Consider the following 22779-nt stretch of genomic DNA (forward strand, 5'->3'; position numbering starts at 1 on the left):
CGCGCTTGGAGGAGCTGCTGTTCGGTTCCTGCATTGGACTGGCAGACGCAAAGCTAAACGTAAGTCGCAAGGTTATCGGAGTGCTGACGGCGTACCTGATCAAGTATTTCCCGCAAGTGAAGGCGCTGGCGCCCGACACGCTGTTCGTTGCGCGTATCGAGGAATGCTTGGGAGCGGCTGATATCCCGGTCGCCGACATGCTGTCTTGGTCCATGGCAATCAATACGTCTGCTGCTTCGAGTCCTGAACAAGCACACGAAAAGTCGGAAGCAAAGAGCAACTGCTGTCATGCTGGGTGTCACCATTTGGCTGTCATTAGCGAGCTTATCGAGAGCAATCGGCTCATGTCTGCGCGCCTCCTCGCACTGGAGACGATCATCCTAAAGCAAGCGCCGCCTGTGAAGCGTATTGAAGAAGCATCAGAAGAGCAAGCGTCGTCAGAGCAAGCGCCACCCGCAAAGCGAAGAAAGAAAGCTGCTACGAACCTGTCCTCGCTGTGGTTCGAGTGGTACGCGAGGCTGCCCCGTGTCTGGGACTCGAGCAACCGCCAGAAGAAGACCGACTACCGCCTGGGCGTTGCGTACATGAAGCTCTTTCTTGACGGCGGATTCGTGCTGCGCGAGGATGCTGTCGACATCAAAGATCTTGTCTTCGAAGTAGGAAAACGCGCGGAAGCAGCGGTCCTTAGGTTCTTGAGCGAGCAGGGATCCCGAGCAAAAGGAGCTGGCAGCGTGCTGCGCGAGATGCGCAAGCTTCATCGGTCTGGTGCCCTCGACAGTCGCATCGTGGCGTATCAAAGCCACCTCTCCCTGGAAAGGATCGTCGACCCAGCGCCGGCTGCAACCCAAACATACTACAAGTCGTCGGACACAAAGTTCGGGGAAAATACATATATTCATGAACAAATACAAGACAGTTAGCTTACGAACGCGCAGATCAAGGCCATGACCATCCTGCCAACCATCGTCCAGAGACCGTCGGGCACTCAGCGCATCGCTCTCCATCCGCTCGTCGCCGCTTGCCCCGACCCAAACACTGCACACCTTGGAAGGCTCCCATCAATCGTGATTGGCGACGGCGGGCTTCGATCCCGCTCCTCAGGGCAAGCCCTGCGCTCATCCATTGGGCTTCGTCGTCGAGGGTGGAGCCTCCGGCTTGGCTTGCGGTCTGGGGGTTCGGCTTAAGAAATCTAGACTGAAGCCGCGGGGCCTCTGTCGGCGTTGCCTCCGAGAGCTTGACTGCGTGGCGCTTTTCTATTGGCTTAAATAAAACCTCATTGAGGTTTTTAAACGAGTGGCTCTGGAAGAGAGGGTCACTCTTGTGAAGTGTAAATATCACTGTTTAAAGACAATCAACCCAAATAGTGGACCCACCACAGGATCCTGGCTCTCATTAATGAACTTGCCACCTCGAGAGCACATTGCTCCGAGTCGATTTTGCGCCTAGTTGCAAATTGCCGTTTTTCTCGGCCCACAGGCCTCTAGAGGCGATTTCCTCGCGGCTGTGAGCACCGCATGAAAGCTGACAAGAATCGGTCAAACTGCCCCCTAGTCCTAATTTACCGTACATAATATCTAATTTCCGATTTTTCACTATTTCCGATTTTGCACTGGCTTTGACCAATTGCCAGGGAAGTCGGAACCGTCATGATATGGCAAGGGAGGAGCTCTTGCTAGCGCTCTGTGCTATGTCCCAGACACGACGGAGGCTGTCTGCGACTGTAGAAGATCTGCGCAGACGCTTGCACGACGAATACCTGCGCTATGAGCACGATAGGCTCGTTCGAATGCGCCACTACCTAACTGTGAAGTGCCTTCAAGATCCGGAACACTCGTCATGTGGCGTGAAGGTGACGATGTCAACCTCCTCAACGTGACTAGCCTCACTCGGTACGTCATTTTGTTCACAGGATCCATACGAGCTTAGGTGATAAGTCTGTTGCTGTATACGTTGTTGCTGTTTGAATCTTTACTAGGCCTGCTTTTCTCCCTTTGCTGGACCGATTCACCCCTCACTATTATATATCTACTTACCGCCGGCAAGGTGTGCGCCCGACAAAGCTACGGCACCACCACCAGGTGCTCGGCGTGCTAATGGCTTTCTACGTCGGCGCGATGGGCCAGAAGTCTCTGTGTCTGATGTTCGGCGTGCCACCGCCCACGCTCGAAGGTTCCCGCTTTCGCTTGTCAGTTGCCTTTACCATCGTAGCTAATAATTCACACATACGCCAAAGTAGAGCGGTTAACAGCTGATCAATAGCCACATAACATAAAGCGCAACTTACACGAGGTGGGCGTCGGACTCCAAGCTTGACTGAGTCGGCGCTAGATTGTACGGCAGCTAGTTGATAAAGGTGACGCGGAAATCTACACGTCATTCACTCAGATGGGTTAGTCAAAACCCCTTAGCCACACTTGCTGTCACGAAATGACATAGGGCACCAAGAGAGGGTTGTGAGCACTAGCTTCCTCAGTCTTGTGAGACCTGTCCAATCATATTCATACGAGCGAGTTCTCAGAGTTAGCTTTAAACCCAGTGAGTAGGGGGATAGATGCCTAAACAAGTGCAGCGCGTACCGTTCCTTTGATCCTCACGCTGCTTCAGTCGGGCGCGCTTCCGTGTGTGCGCTCCAGGCCGCGGATTCGTGAATGAGCTGAGCGCGAATCTTTGGCGCGAAGACAGCCCTTGAAGATCGCCCTCCCCCTTCAATTCAAAGTGCTTCCCAGTTGGGGGTGGAGTTTGATCCTATACTAAAAGCAAGTGTTAGTTTTATCATGGTTGCAACTTCAGGGGCATCATTAAACGGGGCAAGTCGATTAGACTGAATTGTTTGGTGAGACCACTTTTCGGTCTCACCAAACAATTAAGTTTAATCATCGTTTAATCCTCTCAAACCCCAGTGATAAAAAAGTTTTGTCACGGTTGTGGAAGGCACCCAGTGGAAGCCTTCCAAAACCGTATTAAACTTCTGCATAAACGGATTTACCGCATTTCGCATGTAGAGAAACACACCCATGTCATAGGTTTAGGTTAATTACTGCACTCGAGCCTAGAAACAATGTAAAACCCAAAAAATGGGTCACGCGATCATTTCGTACGCAAAATGGGCACGATGGTTGGCCTAGTCATGCGGATGGCGCGGAGCGATCTCCTCTAGGATGGCGCTTAAGCTCGCAACTAGTCTAGGCGCCGTCTACAACTATGTTGCACAGGAACCACACCACTTAACCAATTATCTACAGCGTTGCTTCTTCTACTACCATCGCTGCAGCAGCCGTGTTGTGCGCTCTCTCGAGCTTGCGCGTTGTGGTTTAACCTCGTGCTCCCCATATCCCGCACTCAGGCGCGCCTCAACTGGGCCCACACCAGGCGTGGCTACTAACGATCACTCCGACGAGGCGTATGCCTCCAAGCGCGCGGGGAGGGGGCAGCGCGACGTTGGCGAGCGGTGCGCAGCTCTTCCCCTCTCCCTTCGCGCGCTTGGAACTGGTGGCTCAATGTGAATGCAAAAATGCGCAAAATACCCAAATTAGGGGTGTATCTCTCTACATGCGATCCCACGGACTTTTCTCTCGCATCTCTGATTGGTCTAAATAAAGGTGTATCTCTTAAACCGCTGTAGCGCTCTACATGCGAAATGCGGGTAAGAAAACTTATTCTGATGAGACGTAAATTACGTCTGAATAAACGAAGGGTCACTTCGCCCCCTCATTGTGCAACTACATAAATAGTAACTTGATTAAAGTATACACCTCCCTCATTTAGCAACTTGAAGGCACCTCTCACATATATCGACCTATGCACAGTTTATATTTAGAGATGAATTTAGAGAAACATTTTATGTCGAACATTTTGATTATGTACATGTCATGACCTTCATAATCAAAGTACATGTACGGTACAGTATCTAAATATGATGTCGCCTTATCCTGATCTTGTTGTGCGAGCTTGCTACCACATTATGCTCGAGCAGTAGAGTATTATACCGGCAGACCCGAATGGCAGGAAGTGGGAGCCTTCCAAAACCTGTATTTCATTATGAAGTCTTGACTCCCGACACCTGAATTTTATGTTCACATGTCAGTCAGCGGCCGACCTGACCCCGTTCCTGTGTCCCTCATTTCTGAATTGCCTGTCAATCCCACAAATCAAACAACCAACCAACCCACTCACCCCACCCAACTCAACCACCAAGATGTCGACTGCTCCGAGAACCGTCAAGAGCAGGAACCTGCCGCCGTAGCCGTGCACAATTGCCCGGACGATCGACCGGCCGTGCCGGTCGAAGTGGCGCTTGAAGTACGCGTAGGCGACTGCGGATCGGCTCTCGTCGTCGAGCGCCAGCAGGTCGTCCTGGTTCAGCTGCCGCGCGTTGCCGATGCGCATCATGTCGTCCGCGTACGAGAGGAAGAGCCTCGACAGCAGCGATGCCGACTGTCGTTCCGGCACTGTCGGCGACGCCGGCGGCACCCCGACGAACGTGGCATACTTGCGAGAAGACGCCGCGTTCTGTAGCTGGATCGAGCTCATGCGTCTCTCGTCTGTTGACCCCGCCTGCTCACCGTCGGTCTCACTTGCGGCCAACCAAGTTGGGTAGACTTTTAGGAGAAAAAGTGCAACTCACTTCGTACACATCCCGAATCAAATGCATGTTACCTTGACTCAGGATTCTTGAGAGCCCCAGTTTTCGATAGCATTTCAGTCACATTGATATCGGATAAACTGTAACAATGCAATGTGAGCAAGGCCCCTCTCGTGTCATGATCACGAAGCCTCCTAGTTCTCGAGCACCACGCGGTAGCGCACGCTGCCGTCGCGGACCTAGTCCAGCCCCTTGTTCACCTCGCTCATCGGCAGCTTCTCGATGATCGGGCGCACATTGCCCTTCGCCGCCACCTCCAGCATGTCCTTGATGTCCTGAATGCTGCCGATAGCGCTGCCACGAACGCGCACAGCGCGGGGAACCAAGAACCACGGCGTGATCTTCACCTGGTCGAGAGGGAGACCCACCATGATGAACGTGCCACGCTTGCGCACCAGGCCCAGGTACAGGTCGTACGGCATGTCCTTGGCGTCGGCTGTGAGCAGGAGGAAGTCCACGCTGCCCGCCGCGGAGAAGGCGACGGGTGTCGCGCCCAACGCACGGATGAATTGGATGGCGATGTGGCCCAAGCCGCCGATGCCGATCACACCCACGCGGTCGCCGGCCTTGACTCCCTCCTGCTTCAACGGGGTGAAGACGGTGGCGCCGGCGCACATGAGCGGAGCAGCCGCGTCGGAAGGCAGCGCGTCCGGGATCTTGAACGCGTAGTTGTTGTCAACGCGAATGAAGTCGGCAAAGCCACCCTGCTGACGGGAGCCGTCCTTGTAGGCGGCGTTGATGATGAAGACGCTCTGGTCACACACGGCGTCCTCGCCACCGGCGCAGTCGCGGCAGTGATCGTTCGGGTCGCGGTTCAGGCACGCCCACGCCTGCGCTCCAACACCAACGCGATCGCCTACGACCAGATTCTTGACACTTGGACCGACAGCGACCACCTCGCCAACGATCTCGTGGCCGGCCACGACGGGTACGGCGTCGGGCCCCAGCCGCTGTCCAGCGTGTGCACGTCCGATCCGCAGATGCCGCAGTGCGTCACTTTGATCTCGACGTCTTCGTCGCCGAGCGGGCGCGGCTCGAACTGCCAGGGCTTGCATTCGCCAGTGTTGTCGAAGGCGGCGTAGCCGTTGAACGTTCTCGGATGGGCGGACATCTTCTAGGAGGTCCGTGCGCTTGTGAAGATGTTGTGCTTGGTTGTTGGCAAATTCGCGAATGAAGGCTGTCCTTCCTTGCGTGGCAGGGGTTCTACATCAAAACAGTGATAAGTGCACACAATCTGCCCCAATACATAATCCCTGATGATGAAGGTGAAGCATTCGAGCAATCATTTTCGTAACCCTACATACCGTATCGTCAAAAGCAGAATGCCCACAACAGAAAAAGAGATGCGGCAGCGTGGACTTCCTTCTGCTCACGGCCTACGCCACCAGCATGCCGCGATCTGTATCTGATCCTTGTCCGCAAGCGGGGCAGGTTCATCATGATGGGCTTGCCCAACGACCACGTGACGATCACGCCGTGGCGCCGTGCGTGTTCGTGGCAGCACCATCGGCAGCATCCAGGACATCAAGGACATGCTTGAGTTGGCCGCCAAGACGAATGTGCGCCCGATCATCGAGACGCCGTCTGTGATGACCGAGGCTGGACAAGATACGCGACGGCAGCGTCCGCTACCGCGTGGTGCTCGAGAACTAGGCGCTGAGAACGAGCCGGCAATCGCACAATTGTTTCCGTGTTGCGGGCTGCACGTATTGCGTAGCATGAGAATGCACTTCTTAGCAATGAAAACACTGATCACCAATGCCTTGATTTGCCTTTCATTACAGTCTGTACAGCTTACAGATTCGCTGAAGCCTTCTTAGAGGTGGAGTTTTCGAGCACAACTCGGTAGCGCACCTTGCCCGAACGCACCATAGCGAGACCGTCGTTCACCTGCTCCATCGGTAGTTTCTGAATGATCGGGCGCACATTCTCTTTCGAGGCCAGCTCCAGCATCTCCTTCACGTCCTCGGGGCTACCGATCTTGCTGCCCACTAGGCGCTTGCCGTCCCTCACAAAGCTGCCCGGACTGCAGATGAGCTTGTCGTTAGGCAGCCCAACCATGATGAAGGTGCCGCGCGGTCGAAGGAGTCCGAGGTACGTGTCGTACGGCATGTTGTTAGCGTCCGCCGTAAGCACCACCATGTTGACAGACCTGACAGCGCGCTTAGCGTCCTCGGGATCGCTCAGGTTGTAAAACTCCTGGGCGCCCAGAGCACGGACCTCTTGCTCTTTGCTGGCGGAGCGAGAGAAGGCGACAGGCACGCCGCCCAGAGCGCGGATAAACTGGATCGCAAGGTGGCCCAAGCCGCCGATGCCAATGACACCGACTCGGTCGCCAGGCTTCACACCCTCGCGCCTCAAGGGCGCGAACACCGTCACACCAGCGCACAGCAGTGGTGCCGCCTCGTCCGACGGGATGTTGTCAGGGATCTTGAAGGCGTAGTCGCTCGAGACGCGCACGAAGTCAGCGTAGCCGCCATAGGACTTGGATCCGTCCTTGTAAAGCGAGTTGTAGGTCATCACGACGTCCTTGCAGTACGGGTCAAAGCCGCCAGCGCACTCGTCGCAGGGGGAGCTGGGGTCCTTGTTGCGGCAGGCCCAGACCATCGCTCCCACGCCGACGCGGTCGCCCACAGCGAGATGCTTCACGTCCGCGCCAGCGGCGGTTACTTCGCCCACGATCTCGTGGCCAGTCACGACGGGGTACTTGGTCGCCCCCCAGCCACTGTCCAGCGTGTGGACGTCCGATCCGCAGATGCCACAGTGCGAAATCTTGATCTCCACGTCCTCCGCTCCGAGAGGGCGAGGCTCGTACTGCCAGGGCTTGCACTCGCCCGACGTGTCGAAGGCGGCGTAGGCGTGGATGGTGCGCGCGGACATCTTGATCTCGGAAGACGGGGGCTGTGCTCGACTGGCGGCAGATTGCGAAATGGTGAGGTTGGCATCGAGGTGAGCCGTGGAATCATCAAAGGTGCGTGGTCGACGGCGTTGAAGTTGAGAAGGTCTCACTCAACATTTGGTCATTGCAATCACGAATGCGTTAAGACGTCGTTCGCCAGCCTGAAGCTTTGAGCCGGGGGTGTACATGTACATGTAGTACACAGCGTATCCTATAGACCAGTGTCGATGCAGCTTCAGCTTTGGACGAAGCCTTTTGATCTCGTTCTCAAGTTTCGGTTCAAGTGCTTCAACGAACCCATCCAGCCAATCAACGTGATCCAGTTCATTCCAGATCCGCGAAAGTGCTCCATGGCCATTTCGCTGTCCTGATGAGCCATCGTGCAACTCCAAGATGACAGTAGTAACAACTTCGGCGCCAACGTCGTCGACATGAGACCAGCCTCCATTCCCGAATTCGCGTCGACAGCAGCACCCACCCAGCCAGCCTCTGCACGTCCAGGATGCTGCTGCAGAATAATCCCCCATCCTCGCGCAAGTATGCCACGTTCGTCGGGGTGCCGCCGGCGTCGCCGACAGTGCCGCAACGACAGTCGGCATCGCTGCTGTCGAGGCTCTTCCTCTCGTACGCGGACGACATGATGCGCATCGGCAACGCGCGGCAGCTGAACCAGGACGACCTGCTGGCGCTCGACGACGAGAGCCGATCCGCAGTCGCCTACGCGTACTTCAAGCGCCACTACGACCGGCACGGCCGGTCGATCGTCCGGGCAATTGTGCACGGCTACGGCAGCAGGTTCCTGCTCTGCGGACTGGCGTCGGTCTTCACGACGGCCTGCATCCTGTTCGCGCCGATCGTGCTGCACCACGTGATCGACGCGTTCGCAGCGCCGGAGATGGACCTGACGAGTCTTGGGCTGTGGCTGGCCGCGTTCTTCGCCTCTCGCCTCGCGAACGCACTCGTGACGCCGCACGTGGACTTCCAACTCCAGTTGATGACGTTTCGCATGGCCGTGTCGCTGAGAGCACTGCTGTTCGAGAAGACCATGCGACGCAGCATCCAGAGCCGCAGCAACGACAAGGCCGTCGACATCGCCAACATTTATTCGTCAGATATCCAGCGGGTCATTCAGTGTACGAATGAAATCAACACGATCTGGATCTTTCCCATTCAGATCGGCGTCGTGGTCTACATGCTCTACGACGTACTAGGTGTAGCAGCGCTTGCCGGGTTCGTTGTCATCGCCTTGTCGATGCTGGCGGCGTTCTTTTTCAGCAAGAGGTCAAGCGGGTCGTACAAGGAATTGATGAAGCGCAAGGATGAGCGGATGAAACTCGTCAAGGAAGTGTTTGGCGCCATTCAGATCGTCAAATTTAACGCGTGGGAAGGGAAGTTCGAGAACAAGCTCCTTGCTTTACGTGAACGAGAGCTAAAAGCGCTGGCACGCTTCATGTATTCCTTGTGTGGATCCATCTTCGTGTTGTGGGCGTCGCCGATTTTCGTCTCGACAGTCTCGTTCGCTGTATACACCATGGTGATGGATCAAGTCCTGACGGCTGCCAAAGTGTTCACAGCCATCGCGTTGTTCAACGCTCTCAGAGATCCACTGCGAGACCTCCCGGGTATTATTCAGCAGTGCCTCCAAGCGAAAGTCTCTCTGAATCGCATGTCGGACTATCTCGCGCTTCATGAAGTCGATCCGGCTAATGTGATTCATAACGATGCGTCAATTCCAGCCGATGTCTCGATTGCCATTGAGCATGGTACCTTCGCGTGGAAGGAGGATGCGGCACCCGTATTGAGCGATGTGAACTTCACAGTGAAGAAAGGTGACCTGGTGGTAGTTCACGGACCGGTTGGCTCTGGTAAGTCCTCGCTCTGCTCCGCTTTGCTGGGTGAGATGGAGAAGACTGAAGGCAAAGTTTTCGTGAATGGCAAGGTGGCGTACTACTCGCAGCAGCCCTGGATTCAGAATATGACAATTCGAGATAATATCCTGTTTGGGCAAGCTTTCGGTGACAACAAATACCAACGCATTCTTGACGTGTGTGGTCTTCTGCCAGACCTGGAACAGTTTCCCGGTGGTGATGCGACGGAGATCGGCCAAAAGGGGATCAACCTATCTGGAGGCCAGAAGGCTCGTGTGAGTTTGGCACGCGCCTGCTACTCTGATACCGATGTATTCATTCTGGATTCGCCTCTTGCCGCCGTGGATGCCGTGGTTCAGAGTGCGATTTTCAGCCAGTGCATCTGCGGACTGCTAGCGGAGAAGACGGTGGTGCTCGTCACTCACAACCCAGATGTGATTGCGTCCGGTGCGGTGAATGGGAAGGTTTCGGTCTCTGGGGGCCAGGTCACTTTCGAGCGACAAGAGCTCCAGCACAGCAGAGCTCGTTTTGCGAAACAAGTCGCACTTACTGTCAATGAGGAAAAATACTCAAAGGGTAGTGAGTTCATTGATGAAGGTTTGAAGGCTACGGGCAAACTTGTGGAGGACGAAGAGCGTGAAGAAGGTCGCGTGTCTGCGGCGGTTTTTTGGCAGTATTTCACGGCAGCAGGAGGGCTGAAAGTGATCGTGCTGTTGATCGTGATCCAGTCGCTCTGGCAGGGCTGCCAAGTCGCGAGTGATTTATGGCTAAGCCACTCGACGGGTCAAAAGGGCAATGTATATGATGCTTCTCGGACGAAGTACAACATGACAGTCTACGCGCTGTTGGGTGGAGGCAGCGCTTTGATGGTGCTCGCGCGAGCTGTTACGGTTTCTACAGCGGGGCTTCGCGGCTCTCGCGATCTCTTCCGTTTGCTTGCCCGCGCGCTGCTGTCCGCACCTCTGCGCTTCTTCGACGCTAACCCGATCGGCCGAATCGTCAATCGCTTTGGAGGTGACATGACTTCGGTCGAAACTGACATTCCATTCGCGACAGGAAGTTTGCTGGTGTCAATTTTCTTCACATGTTTTCAACTTGGGACAGCGATTTACATCGTACAAGTGCTGGTTGTATTCATTGTCCCGCTCGCGTATCTGTACGTTAAGTTCGCCAAGTTTTACTTGATGCCATCCCGCGAGATTTCTCGATTGTTAAAGGTGGCGTCATCTCCAGTCCTCAGCCACATTTCCCAAGCAGAAGAAGGAGTGACCACAATCAGAGCGTTTGGGCCGGAGTATGTGGATAGCACGACAGCCGAAAACTTTGCGCGCAACGATGTGAACGCACGAGCTTGGGTTTCCGACTTCGTGGTGATCATGTGGTTTCAAATTCGCATGGAGCTTGTGGGCTGTGGCGTCGTGATTGCCGTGGTGTCCTGCTTGGTCTACCTTCACGACTACCTCTCGCCTGGACTTGTCGGTGTTGCGTTCACGTACGCACTAAGCATTGATAGCCGACTCGCCCGACTGGTACATCTGTGGTCGTGGCTAGAGATTCAGATGGTCAGCCCCGAGCGGATCATGGCCTACGCCTCAATTCCCCCAGAGGGTCGACAAAGCGTCCTCTGCATCGAACCGACTCAAGCCTGGCCGAATGTCGGTACGATCACGTTTGAGAACGTCGTGTTCAGCTACAAGCAGGGCGGCAACCCCGTTCTCAAGGGTCTGTCCTTCGACATCCGCAACAACGAGAAGATCGGCATCGTCGGACGCACCGGCGCAGGCAAGTCCAGCCTCACCATGGCGCTCTTCCGCATCAACGAGCTGGTGTCCGGCCGCATCCTCATCGACGGCGTGGACATCGCGACGATGCCCCTGCGCACGCTGCGCTCGCACCTGTCCATCATCCCGCAGTCGCCCGTGCTGTTCAAGGGCTCGCTGCGCGCGTACATGGACCCGTTCGACGAGTTCACGGACGCCGACATCTGGGCTGCGCTGGAGAAGGTGGACATGAAGGCGCAGGTGTCGGCGCTGGAGGGCCAGTTGGCGTACGAGCTGAGCGAGAACGGCGAGAACTTCAGCGTGGGCGAGCGGCAGATGCTGTGCATGGCTCGCGCGCTGCTGACGCGGAGCCGCATCGTGGTGATGGATGAGGCGACGGCGTCCATCGACCACGCGACGGAGAGGAAGCTGCAGGAGATGATCAAGCGCGACTTCCAGGACGCGACGGTGTTGACGATCGCTCATCGACTGGGCACGGTGCTGGACTCGGACCGCATCATGGTGCTGAGCGACGGTCGAGTGGTGGAGTTCGACAGTCCTCGCAACTTGGTGAAGGGTGGAAGCGGTGTGTTCTACGAGCTGGCCAAGGAAGGGGGCTACCTCGACAAGCTGCAGTAGGCCGATGCTGAATAAAATAGACGTGAATGAGCTGCCTTGGATCCATGCGAGTGGATTCCACTGTGGAGGGATCAGCTACGACTGTAGGTCTTGCACATGTAGACGACCGGACCTGCGTGTGACGAGGCACTGGACCGCAGACCGCGTTACGCTCCCATGCTACCCCAGCCAGTCAACCGTTCTCGCCTTCCCGGTGCTGGACCTTTCAAAGCTGAAGCTGCTGACGTATTTCGCTTCGATTGATTGGCAAGCCGTGGCACAAAAGCAAAGTATCTTGGATTCTCTATGTCGGCGCGACACACTCATCCGCCGCGCGGGCTCTGCACGCAACGTCACGCAGGACCAAGCGGGGAGCAGCAACTAAGTCAGTCGCCGATTGGCCTCGAAGAGCTCACTCGGGTCCAGTCACTCTCGCCATGACGGCGCAGCGCCACACGGACACCACGTCCATCGTGTCCCCCGCCACGAGGACCAAGCAGCCGCGCTACTCGACGTTCGCCAGCGTCAACGACCACGTGGACGACACCAAGCACAAGCTGCACGATGCCAAGAGCGCCACGCCCGGCACGGCGTCCTTCTGGTCGCGGCTCTTCTTCTCGTACGCCAACCCCATGATGAGCGCGGGCAACATGCGCCAGCTCGACAACGACGACCTGTGGGAGCTCGAGGGCGAGAACCGCTCGGCTACGGCCTTCGACGAGTTCGTGGGCCACTACGAGCGCCACGACAAGTCCATCGTCAAGGCCATGGTGGCCGCCTACGGAGGGCGCTTCCTGCTGTGCGGCCTGGCGATGCTCTTCTCCACTGCGTGCAACGTGTTCGCCCCCGCTGTGCTCAACCACGTCATCACGGTGTTCGCGTCCCCGACGATCGACATGTACAGCCTCAGCGTCTGGCTCGGCGTCTTCTTCGCGTCCCGAATCGTCAACGCCGTGGTGGCGACCCAGATGCGGTTCTACCTCGAGCTGATCGCGCTGCGGCTGACCGTGACGCTCAAGGCGCTGCTGTTCCGGAAGGCCATGCGGCGCAGCATCCAGAGCAAGGGCGACTCCAAGGCGGTGGACATCTCCAACCTCTACTCGTCCGACGTCAACAACGTGCTGTTCGCGGCCTTCCAGATCAACAGTCTGTGGATCATCCCCATCCAGATCGTGGTGGTGGTCTACATGCTCTACGACGTCATCGACCTCGCCGCGTTCGCCGGGCTGGCGGTGATCGCTCTCTTCATGCTGGCGAGTTTCGTAATCGCCAAGCTGTCGGGCAACGCCTTCGAAGACATTATGAAGTACAAGGACGACCGCATGAAGACGATCAAGGAGGTGTTCAACGCCATCCAGATCGTCAAGCTCAACTCGTGGGAGGACAAATTCGCCGACAAGATCCACAAGCTGCGGGCGACCGAGCTATCGGCCATCAAGCGCTTCATGTACCTCGGTGCTGTCAACATTTTCGTGCTCTGGGGCTCTCCGTTGGCGGTGTCGGCCGTCTCGTTTGCGGTGTACGCGATCACGATGGGCAAAGTACTGACGGCAGCCAAGGTGTTCACTGCCATCGCCCTCTTCAACGCTCTCCGTGACCCGCTGAGAGACTTGCCGACAGTGATTCAGACATGCATCCAAGCCAAGATTTCGATCAGCCGATTCGCGGATTACCTCTCGCTGGACGAATTCAACCCGACCAACGTCACACGCGATGACCCGGCGCAGCCAGACGATGTCGTGATGGCTATTGAAGACGGCACCTTCGGCTGGACGAAGGAGGCGGCGCTGCTAAACCACGTGAACCTCACCGTGAAACAGGGCGACCTGGTCATCGTGCACGGCTCTGTCGGCAGCGGCAAGTCTTCGCTGTGTTCGGCGCTGCTGGGAGAAATGAACAAGCTGGCCGGCAACGTCTTCGTTCGCGGTCGCGTTGCCTACTACTCGCAGGAGACGTGGATCCAGAACATGACCATCCGCGAGAATATTCTCTTCGGACTGCCGTACGACAAGGAGAAGTACTCCCGCGTGATCGCCGCGTGTGGTTTACTGCCGGACCTGCAGCAGTTTCCTGGAGGCGACGCGACGGAGATCGGCCAGAAGGGAGTGAACCTTTCAGGCGGCCAGAAGGCTCGCGTGTGCCTGGCTCGCGCATGCTACTCTGACGCCGACATTCTGCTGCTTGACTCCCCGCTGGCTGCTGTGGACGCGATCGTCCAGAGTCAGATCTTCGGCGACTGCATCTGCAACTTGCTGGCGGACAAGACGGTGGTGCTGGTGACGCACAGCGCCGACATCATCGCGAGTGAAGCTGCGAACGTGGAGGTGCTGGTGGAAAGTGGGAAATTGAAGGCGACTCGACACGATGTTGCATTGCCTCGGTGCTCGTACACGCTCCCAGTGTCTCCTCGTTCGGTAAAGGACGACGCCAGTCATGACGGAGAGAGCAACGCTAACAAGGATAAGGATGCTGGGCGGTTGATCGACGATGAGGAGCGTGAAGAAGGCCGCGTGTCCAAGGAGGTGTTCTCGAGCTACTTCGACTCGCTCGGTGGCGTCAAGGTGTGCGTGTTCCTTTTCGCAGTGCAGACGCTATGGCAGGTTTTCCAGATCGGGAGTGACTTGTGGCTGAGTCACTGGACCGGGCAGAAGAACGGATCGTACAACCCGGATGGCACTGTGTACAACGTGAAGGTGTATGCTTGGCTTGGTGCTGGCACTGCCATCATGGTGCTGGTCCGTACTGCAACAGTGGCCGTTGTCGGCCTTCGAGCGTCACGACAGCTCTTCGACAACATGACGGTGTCTTTGCTGAGAGCCCCGCATCGCTTCTTCGATGCTAACCCCATCGGCCGCATCGTGAACCGCTACGGTGATGACATGTCGGCTGTGGATTTCATGATTCCGTTCGCCTACGGAAGCTTTTTGGCAATGTTTTTCTTCACGGTGTGCCAGCTTGCTACTGCCGTGTACACGATGAATTTCCTGGGCGCTCTGATCATCCCGTTGATTTGGATGTATGTGAAGATCGCTAACTTCTATCTCGCCCCTTCTCGAGAGATCTCGCGCTTGTGGAAGGTATCATCGTCTCCCGTACTGAGCCACGTTAGCCAGTCTGAGGAAGGCGTAGTCGTCATTCGAGCATTCGGCCAGGATACCATTGGGCGCATGGTGACGGAGAACTTCATTCGCAACGATGTGAACAGCAAGTGCTGGTTCTCGGAGACTGTGACGCAGCAGTGGTTCCAGGTTCGGATGCAGCTAATTGGCTCGGGCGTCATTTTCGTGGTGGTGTCTGGGTTGGTCTACCTACGCGACCTCCTATCTCCTGGTCTGGTGGGCCTGGCGTTCACGTATGCTCTTAGCGTCGACAGCGGTCTCGCTAGCCTTGTCCAGTGTTGGTCCTGGGTAGAGATTCAGATGGTTAGCCCCGAACGCATTCTCGAGTACGGATCGATCCCCGCTGAGGGAAGTCAACGGCCGCTAGTGATTGAACCCGATGCGTCTTGGCCTCGTTCCTCCACTGTCCAGTTCGAAGATGTCGTGTTCAGCTACAAGCAGGGCGGCAACCCCGTTCTCAAGGGTCTGTCCTTCGACATCCGCAACAACGAGAAGATCGGCATCGTCGGACGCACCGGCGCAGGCAAGTCCAGCCTCACCATGGCGCTCTTCCGCATCAACGAGCTGGTGTCCGGCCGCATCCTCATCGACGGCGTGGACATCGCGACGATGCCCCTGCGCACGCTGCGCTCGCACCTGTCCATCATCCCGCAGTCGCCCGTGCTGTTCAAGGGCTCGCTGCGCGCGTACATGGACCCGTTCGACGAGTTCACGGACGCCGACATCTGGGCTGCGCTGGAGAAGGTGGACATGAAGGCGCAGGTGTCGGCGCTGGAGGGCCAGTTGGCGTACGAGCTGAGCGAGAACGGCGAGAACTTCAGCGTGGGCGAGCGGCAGATGCTGTGCATGGCTCGCGCGCTGCTGACGCGGAGCCGCATCGTGGTGATGGATGAGGCGACGGCGTCCATCGACCACGCGACGGAGAGGAAGCTGCAGGAGATGATCAAGCGCGACTTCCAGGACGCGACGGTGTTGACGATCGCCCATCGACTGGGCACGGTGCTGGACTCGGACCGCATCATGGTGCTGAGCGACGGTCGAGTGGTGGAGTTCGACAGTCCTCGCAACTTGGTGAAGGGTGGGAGCGGTGTGTTCTACGAGCTGGCCAAGGAAGGGGGCTACCTCGACAAGCTGCAGTAGTTTCGCGAATGAATGTAAGTATGTGGGTGATACAGTTGCCCCGGTTTGTGTGTTCAATCTTTTGCCTACCGGTACGCCTTACTTAAGTACTGCCATAGTGTATCGGGGTTGCTTCTTCAACTAACTGTACAAACCCAGAAGTGATTGAAGACGAACAGCGAAAGGTTGGAGGTCTCCAACCGAGGAAGCACATAGGTACACGACAAGGTTCACTTCGTGCAATGATTGATTGTAGGACGTGGCGGAAGGTTCATGCAATTGCAGGGAGTGACGGCGTGCAGGGCACCACTGGGTGACCCAGCGGAAGCGGAAGGAAACCCCCCATGTCCCCGCGGAGCATGTTGCCAAGTGTTACATTGGGCTATGCGATCGTAGAAACCAGATGCGCCTTGCACATTTCATGAACGGAGCTTGGTCCACCTCTTGGCTGAAAATGCACTGCCACACCTGCTTTTCAAGAGCCTTGAAGCCAAATTTTCTCTGTATCGGCATGACTCACCGCGCCCGAAGGGATAGGGAGCCCATACAAAGTCTCTGTGCACTTCCAGGGGGCAATGGCCTGCCCTTACGTAACGCTACATGGACTGAGCGAAGAAAGCATTTTGCGATGGTGTGTAGTTTGTCCGCCGCCCAATCCTCCATTTCGCCTCGCTGGCCATTATTCGTTCTTCACCTGTTCGCCTGAGCGCTCTGCCTCGATTGAATATGAAGAACGCCGCCATCGCGTTAGCTCTGGCCGCCAGCTCGCTGGCTGTCGCTGCCCAAGACACGCGCGTGATGATCGAGTCCACGTACACAGACACCAAGGGCCTGAACGATCTGGCGAAGTCCATGGGGAGCAAGTACATGGGCACGGCCACCGACATCAAGCAACTGGGCGACCAGTACTACACGGGAGAGCTCAACACCACCAAGGACTTCGGGATGATTACCCCGGCCAACGCCATGAAGGTGTGTGCAAGTTTGTTCAACGTATAATTGTTTCCGGTTTGTTACTGACGTAGCGAACCTGTGCGCGCTGTTTAGTGGGACGCCACCGAGGCCAAGCAGGGCGTCTTTACGTTCGATGACGCCGACAAGATCGTTGCCTTCGCCAACAAAACTGGAGCTCAAGTTCGCTGCCACGCTCTCGTTTGGGTGAGTTTTTATGATGGCAGGTTGTGTGATATGTTCGATAGTCGACAAAGTACTGACTCGATCACTACTATGCAACTGCAGCACCAGCAAGTGCCCGCGTGGGTGGAGAGTCTGGAGAAGGCTGAGCTGCTGAAGGCGATGTCGAACCACATCACCAAGGTCATGACCCACTTCGGCGACACGTGCTATGCCTGGGACGTTGTCAACGAAGCCATGAACGAAGACGGCACGTACCGGGAGTCGTTCTGGTACAAGAAGACGGGCAAGGAGTACATCGAGACCGCCTTCAAGACCGCCCACGATGTCAAGATCAAGCTGGGCCTCAAGGCAAAGCTGTACTACAACGACTACAACATCGAAGTCGCCAACAACAAGTCCGACGCGGTTCTGGAGATGGTCACGGGTTTGAGGGGTCGTAAGATTTGGGTCGAAGGCGTCGGCTTCCAGGCTCACTACGGCAGCAACGACTCCGTGATGGGCTCTGACATTTTCGACAACCTCCGCCGGTTTACGCTGAAGAACATGGACGTCGCGATCACGGAGCTGGACGTGAAGACGAGCACGGCCGCCCCCACTGTGCCCGAGCAGCAGCACCAGGTGGGCATCTACACCAATGTTGTGTCTGCCTGCAAGAAGACAAAGCGCTGCGTGGGTGTGACGGTCTGGGACTTTGTCGACACCTACTCGTGGAAAGAGGGGTCAGCCCCACTGCTCTTTTACCAGCCTGATGGCGCCAACACGCCGCTTGTGCGCAAGGCCACGTACGACGCTGTCACTGCAGGTTGGATTTTGTAAGTCGAGAACAGACCTCGGTTGTCTGGTAAAGGTGTTTATGTTAATGCCAAAACGGCAAAGTCGGAGTAAACCAACAAGTTAGCAGCAGACTGTTTTCTTGAATCACAGGTATTGCCGGCTTCTCGGTTTTCATAAATGGTCAAGGTTCTGGTATTGTGCACTGCGAGCACCTAACTGCCTTGCTCTTGTAATTCACAGAATGTTACGCTGCTAAGGTGTCTTCATTTTGTCGCCGTAGTAGGTGCTACGTGGACAAGTATGTACAACCATTACCTCCGTGGTGACATCGAATTTTCGTAAGCACTACTACATGTGTACGCACTAGCAGATTTACAGTATCCAACCTGCAGTAATAGCGTCGTACGTCGCCTTGCGAACGAGCGGCGTCTTAGGTCCATCGGGCTGGTAGAACAGGAGCGGGGCCGACGAGTTAATCCAAGAGTACGTGTCCACGAAGTCCCAGACCGTCACACCGACACACCTCATGGTCTTTTTGCAAGCGGAAATGACGTTGGTGTAGATGCCCACCTGCTGCTGCTGCTCGCTCACGGTGGGGTTGGCCGTGCTCGTCTTCACGTCCAGCTCCGTGATCGCGACGTCCATGTTCTTCACTGTGAAGCGCCGGAAGTTATCGAAGATTTTGGCGCCTGCCACGGAATCGTTGTTGCTGTAGTGAGACTGGAACCCGATGCCTTCGACCCAGATTTTTCGGCTTCTCAAGGACGTGGCCATGTCCAGTACTGCGTCGGACTTGTTGTTCACTACGTTGATGTTGTAGTCGTTGTAATACAGCCTGGCCGTCAGAGCCAGCTCGGCCTTCACGGCATTGGCGGTTTTGAAGGCAGTCTCGATGTACTCCTTGCCCGTCTTCTTGTACCAGAACGACTCGCGATACGAGCCGTCTTCGTTCATGGCTTCGTTTACGACATCCCAGGTGCTGCACGAGTTTCCGAAGTGAGTCATGAGCTTAGTGATATGGTTGGACATCGCCTCCAGAAGGTCGGCCTTGTCGAGAACCTTCACCCAGTCTGGAACTTGCTGGTGCTGTAGTCAAATGGAGTGCGTCAGACCTTGCCGTCGTCCAGCTACATATTTCTGTGATGATCATGAAAACGTACCCAAACCAAGGTGTGACAACGGACTTGAGCTCCGGTCTTGTTAGCGTAGGCGACGATTTTGTCGGCGTCATCGAACGTGAAGACACCCTTTTTGGGCTCCGTAGCATCCCACTGCAATACAAGCACAGCATTGCGTAAGCGACCGCCGGAAACAGTTCGACAAGAAGCCTTTGCGAGGCGTAGAACGCACCTTCATCGCGTTTGCCGGGGTGATCATCCCGAAGTCGTGAGTGTCGTTCAGCACCTGGAGGTAGTATGGGTCGCTCAACTGCTTGATGTCGGTGGCCGTGCCCATGTATTTCCCCCCTTTGTCTTTCCACGCCGTCTTGGCCAGGTCGTTCAACCCCTCTGGGCTCGTGTACGTCGTTTCGATCATCACGCGGGGGTCCGCGGTGGCTACAGCCAGCGCGAAGGCGCCAAGCACCAACGCGAAGGCTGCATTTATCATCGTGCCCTGGAACGAGCGAGAAATGAAGAATGCCAGAGTGACGACTTTGGACGGGCAAACGAAGTACATCTTGCCGTTCGGTCCATGCAGCGTTAGTTCTGTAAGGGCGGGGCTGGGCACTGCCCGTTGAAGTCCAATGTGGACTCCAAATGAGCAGATGACACACCGAGATTTGCAAACTCTTGGTTTGGTAGCCCTCTCTCTACAAAACGATGAAGTTTGCAAGCGCAGAATGAATCAGTTTTCTTGAGTCAAGAATCTTGACACGAAAGCCAAAACACTTTTCCATTTCGACGTTGATGCTCAACAACGAGCTCCTGCCCTCGTGCTAACGCCGCGTTCTTCGTTGCGGGGAGGGTGTGCTGCCTCAAGCTTTGGTTAGAATCTTGACAGAACTCTTTACCATACACACCGCGACTTCATTTTTCCATTGGTCTGCTTTGAGCCACAACTTACCGTTAGGCTACGATTCAGCTATCGCCGATAGCTGAATCGCCCAATATATATAATTATACAGCCATGCGTGAGTACGAAAGAAACCCCTACTCTACACCTTTTCAACTTCAAAACTGCAAATTGTAAGTTCAAAACAGCAAGAGGTAAGTTCAAAACTGCACGAGCAGAGACCAGGCCAGCTTCGTACTTTTATACACAGCTCATTGGTTGGCACGCAGCATAGCTAGCCAATAGGCAAATTGTACTCTATAATCGTATACGATGATACATATCATTCAGTTTGAAATATACATTTATAGAGTATTGTTCTTTTGATCTTACCTTTTGCTGTTTTGAACTTACAATTTGCAGTTTTGAAGTTGAAAAGGTGTTGTATAATAGTAGAAGATTTTGTTTGGTCTAAAATCCTGATGCTGCTCTTACCTTTTCACCCACAACTACCTCGTTTGTCTTCTTGGCAGCGTCTCATTCTGCTACTGTAGGCATGTGAGGTTCTTCTCGATACGCTGGTTCAGAGGTCGGCTCAGTCCGTCAAGAAGCCCCAAAGAAACCCGTCCTCGGATTTTTTTTATCGAAATGGCTAATATAACGGATAGTAGACACAAGTTTGTGCTTCTAGAGCAAATGTTTCAAAGCGTCGGCTTGATCACGCCGCACGCATCGCCGAACACTGCTACCACCAAAACGGTGTTCCCCGTTCAGTGTGATGCAGTCGAATCCTGTGAAGATTTGGTAGACCAGATATAGCCAGTTTTCGAGGTTCGGGTTGAACTTGTCACGAGAGGGCGACAATAAATTACCTTACCGTCGGAGGCACTGATTTTTCGAAAAATAAGAGCCGCCCCGCGCCCCCCCCGTTTTGGATGGCATTCGTCGATCGGCCCCAAGAGAGAAAGAAGCAAGAGTGAAGGTCCCTGCACAAGAATGGCGCGCACAACTGCTTACATGCGAGTCATGGGTAAGGAATATGTGTTACTGACATTTGATTCTATTAGCCTGGCTCGTCGAAGCGCCCTCCAGGCCCCGAAGACGCCCATGTGACGCGTGCGCAGCGCGACAGTGCTGAGTCGGAGCGGAGTCGGAGTCGGCAGCGCCAGCGCGAACTTCGGCATGAAACGGACAGGACGCTGCGCGATCTCCCCCCACTGCCAGTGTACAATCGCGGTGTGCTGGAAGCGCAGCGTGCCGCGAATGTGGCGCGCGCACGCCGCGACGAGCAGGAGATCTGACTGAGAAATGGACGGGAGGCACAAACGCACTCGGAGTGCTACCGCCATGCTGTGAAGTGAAGATGGGAAGAAGGCTGGGCAGAAGGCCCGGGCTGAAGCCCGCGAGCAGAGCATGTACGAGCGGTGGGAAGCACGTGCCGCGCGCGAGATGTTCGGCATAGAGCCAGATTCGGATTCTGACGGCGGCGCCCTTGCCGAAGCCATTTCCGCTTTGGACGAGGCCGATGAAGAGCTGTCTCCTGGCGGCACGGACGACTCAGACTACGAGGAGAAGACCCCGCCGTTCGGCACCGACCCAGACGCCAGTGACGAAGATGACGAAGACAACGATGATGAAGAGCGCGAATCGGCCGCTGAAAACGACGGTGAAGAGAGCGAGGATGCTGACGAAGACGACAAAGACTGGCGTGGGAATGAGGGCAACGTCGAAGAGGAAGAAGGTGACGTCGGGAGTGGAGACCGCGCAGACGAAGTGGACAGCGAGGAAGACGACGAAGGGGACGAGATTCGGTTTGTACCCGAACCGAAATCTCACCGAAGTTCGTCCCGCACGTATGACCTTCACGTGAAGCGAGTTGTGCCTGTGTGGTTCTACGGATTCAGCACCACGTTCGACTCGTGGGATACGTTCCACACCTCGTTCGACGACTTCCAGGCTCAGACATTCCAGCAGTTTTCCATGCGAACAAGTACGTCAGGTTTCCTGCGGAACAAGCAAATTCTCGAAAAGGACAAGGAAATGAAGCGAGCCGCAAAGAAGGCCCGGAAACCGATCACCTTGGTTCCGGCGGAATGGGTGACGTACTCGAAAACGCTGGTCTGCACGCATGGTCAGCCCTACGAACCGAAGGGCAAGGGAAAGCGGCACCACAACAACGTTCGCGACACGAAGTGCAAGGCGAGATTGAATGTGCGTGTCGCTGCCACGTTCAGCGGAACTCGGTTTTTACGCGTGAACGCCACCGGCAAACACAATCACGACTTGAACAAGCATCTTTGGGAGAGCTACGCGGAGAACCGGACGGTGAAGGACCCGCAGTTGACGGAGGATGAGGCAGTGCTGCATAAGGCTGGGGCGAACACGCACGGCATCTTGCAATACCTGCGTGAACGTACAGGTAAAGTCTTATCACTTTCTGTGTGATTTTGGTTTGTTCCGAACTATTTGCTGTGGATATTTGGTGGTATGTTGTGGGCAAGAAAACCGTGTGGAAGGACGTCCACAACACGGTGCAGCGATACAAACCGACCGAGCAAGCTGGTCTTACTGATGCGCAACGCGCATTTGCAGTGATGGAAGAGTTTTGTCTGCAGCACGGTGGCAACTCTGCTCAAATTCTTGTGGGTAGCGACTCCAACGTTGCTCGCGTCGCCACGTTCCAGTCCGCAAGAATGAAGCGCTTGTTCAAAGCGTTTCCGGAGGTGATGCTCGTTGATGCCACGCACGACACGAACGTGAACCGCTACAAGCTGTTCAGCTTCGTAGTGCACGACGTGTTCGGAAAGGTACTGACGTAGACAAGTTTTTTGTTGTGCTGTACTTTAATACG

At 55.7% G+C, this 22779-nt stretch overlaps 9 protein-coding genes across 9 annotated transcripts; 5 read left to right on the forward strand and 4 right to left on the reverse strand.

Moving 5' to 3' along the window:
- The first annotated feature begins 1643 nt into the window (after positions 1-1643).
- On the forward strand, positions 1644-2287 carry PHYSODRAFT_287346 (hypothetical protein). The gene is made up of 2 exons (XM_009535893.1): positions 1644-1889; positions 1976-2287. The coding sequence occupies exon 1, from the start codon at positions 1652-1654 to the stop codon at positions 1874-1876; it is 225 nt and encodes a 74-aa protein (XP_009534188.1). The 5' UTR covers positions 1644-1651; the 3' UTR covers positions 1877-1889; positions 1976-2287.
- Positions 2288-4117: 1830 nt separating this feature from the next.
- PHYSODRAFT_304921 (hypothetical protein) lies at positions 4118-4530 on the reverse strand (the record flags this gene model as incomplete). The annotated part of the gene is made up of 2 exons (XM_009535894.1): positions 4118-4132; positions 4174-4530. 2 exons carry the CDS (start codon positions 4528-4530, stop codon positions 4118-4120), a joined length of 372 nt encoding a protein of 123 aa, XP_009534189.1.
- Positions 4531-4821: 291 nt separating this feature from the next.
- Positions 4822-5753, reverse strand: PHYSODRAFT_338154 (hypothetical protein; the record flags this gene model as incomplete). The annotated part of the gene is made up of 2 exons (XM_009535895.1): positions 4822-5518; positions 5569-5753. 2 exons carry the CDS (start codon positions 5751-5753, stop codon positions 4822-4824), a joined length of 882 nt encoding a protein of 293 aa, XP_009534190.1.
- Positions 5754-6399: 646 nt separating this feature from the next.
- On the reverse strand, positions 6400-7522 carry PHYSODRAFT_548979 (hypothetical protein; the record flags this gene model as incomplete). The annotated part of the gene is made up of 1 exon (XM_009535896.1): positions 6400-7522. The coding sequence occupies one exon, from the start codon at positions 7520-7522 to the stop codon at positions 6437-6439; it is 1086 nt and encodes a 361-aa protein (XP_009534191.1). The 3' UTR covers positions 6400-6436.
- A 521-nt stretch (positions 7523-8043) lies between these two features.
- On the forward strand, positions 8044-11808 carry PHYSODRAFT_338156 (hypothetical protein; the record flags this gene model as incomplete). Its single annotated transcript, XM_009535897.1, has 1 exon — positions 8044-11808. One exon carries the CDS (start codon positions 8044-8046, stop codon positions 11806-11808), a length of 3765 nt encoding a protein of 1254 aa, XP_009534192.1.
- Positions 11809-12224: 416 nt separating this feature from the next.
- Positions 12225-16046, forward strand: PHYSODRAFT_518639 (hypothetical protein; the record flags this gene model as incomplete). The annotated part of the gene is made up of 1 exon (XM_009535898.1): positions 12225-16046. One exon carries the CDS (start codon positions 12225-12227, stop codon positions 16044-16046), a length of 3822 nt encoding a protein of 1273 aa, XP_009534193.1.
- A 705-nt stretch (positions 16047-16751) lies between these two features.
- On the forward strand, positions 16752-17978 carry PHYSODRAFT_519234 (putative glycosyl hydrolase family 10 protein; the record flags this gene model as incomplete). The annotated part of the gene is made up of 3 exons (XM_009535899.1): positions 16752-16997; positions 17073-17183; positions 17265-17978. 3 exons carry the CDS (start codon positions 16752-16754, stop codon positions 17976-17978), a joined length of 1071 nt encoding a protein of 356 aa, XP_009534194.1.
- Positions 17979-18308: 330 nt separating this feature from the next.
- Positions 18309-19544, reverse strand: PHYSODRAFT_518763 (putative glycosyl hydrolase family 10 protein; the record flags this gene model as incomplete). Its single annotated transcript, XM_009535900.1, has 3 exons — positions 18309-19022; positions 19097-19207; positions 19287-19544. 3 exons carry the CDS (start codon positions 19542-19544, stop codon positions 18309-18311), a joined length of 1083 nt encoding a protein of 360 aa, XP_009534195.1.
- Positions 19545-21968: 2424 nt separating this feature from the next.
- On the forward strand, positions 21969-22747 carry PHYSODRAFT_520077 (hypothetical protein; the record flags this gene model as incomplete). Its single annotated transcript, XM_009535901.1, has 2 exons — positions 21969-22367; positions 22445-22747. 2 exons carry the CDS (start codon positions 21969-21971, stop codon positions 22745-22747), a joined length of 702 nt encoding a protein of 233 aa, XP_009534196.1.
- Between the last annotated feature and the right edge of the window lie 32 nt (positions 22748-22779).

This window comes from Phytophthora sojae (assembly GCF_000149755.1).
Source record: "Phytophthora sojae unplaced genomic scaffold PHYSOscaffold_8, whole genome shotgun sequence".
NCBI lineage: Eukaryota > Oomycota > Peronosporomycetes > Peronosporales > Peronosporaceae > Phytophthora > Phytophthora sojae.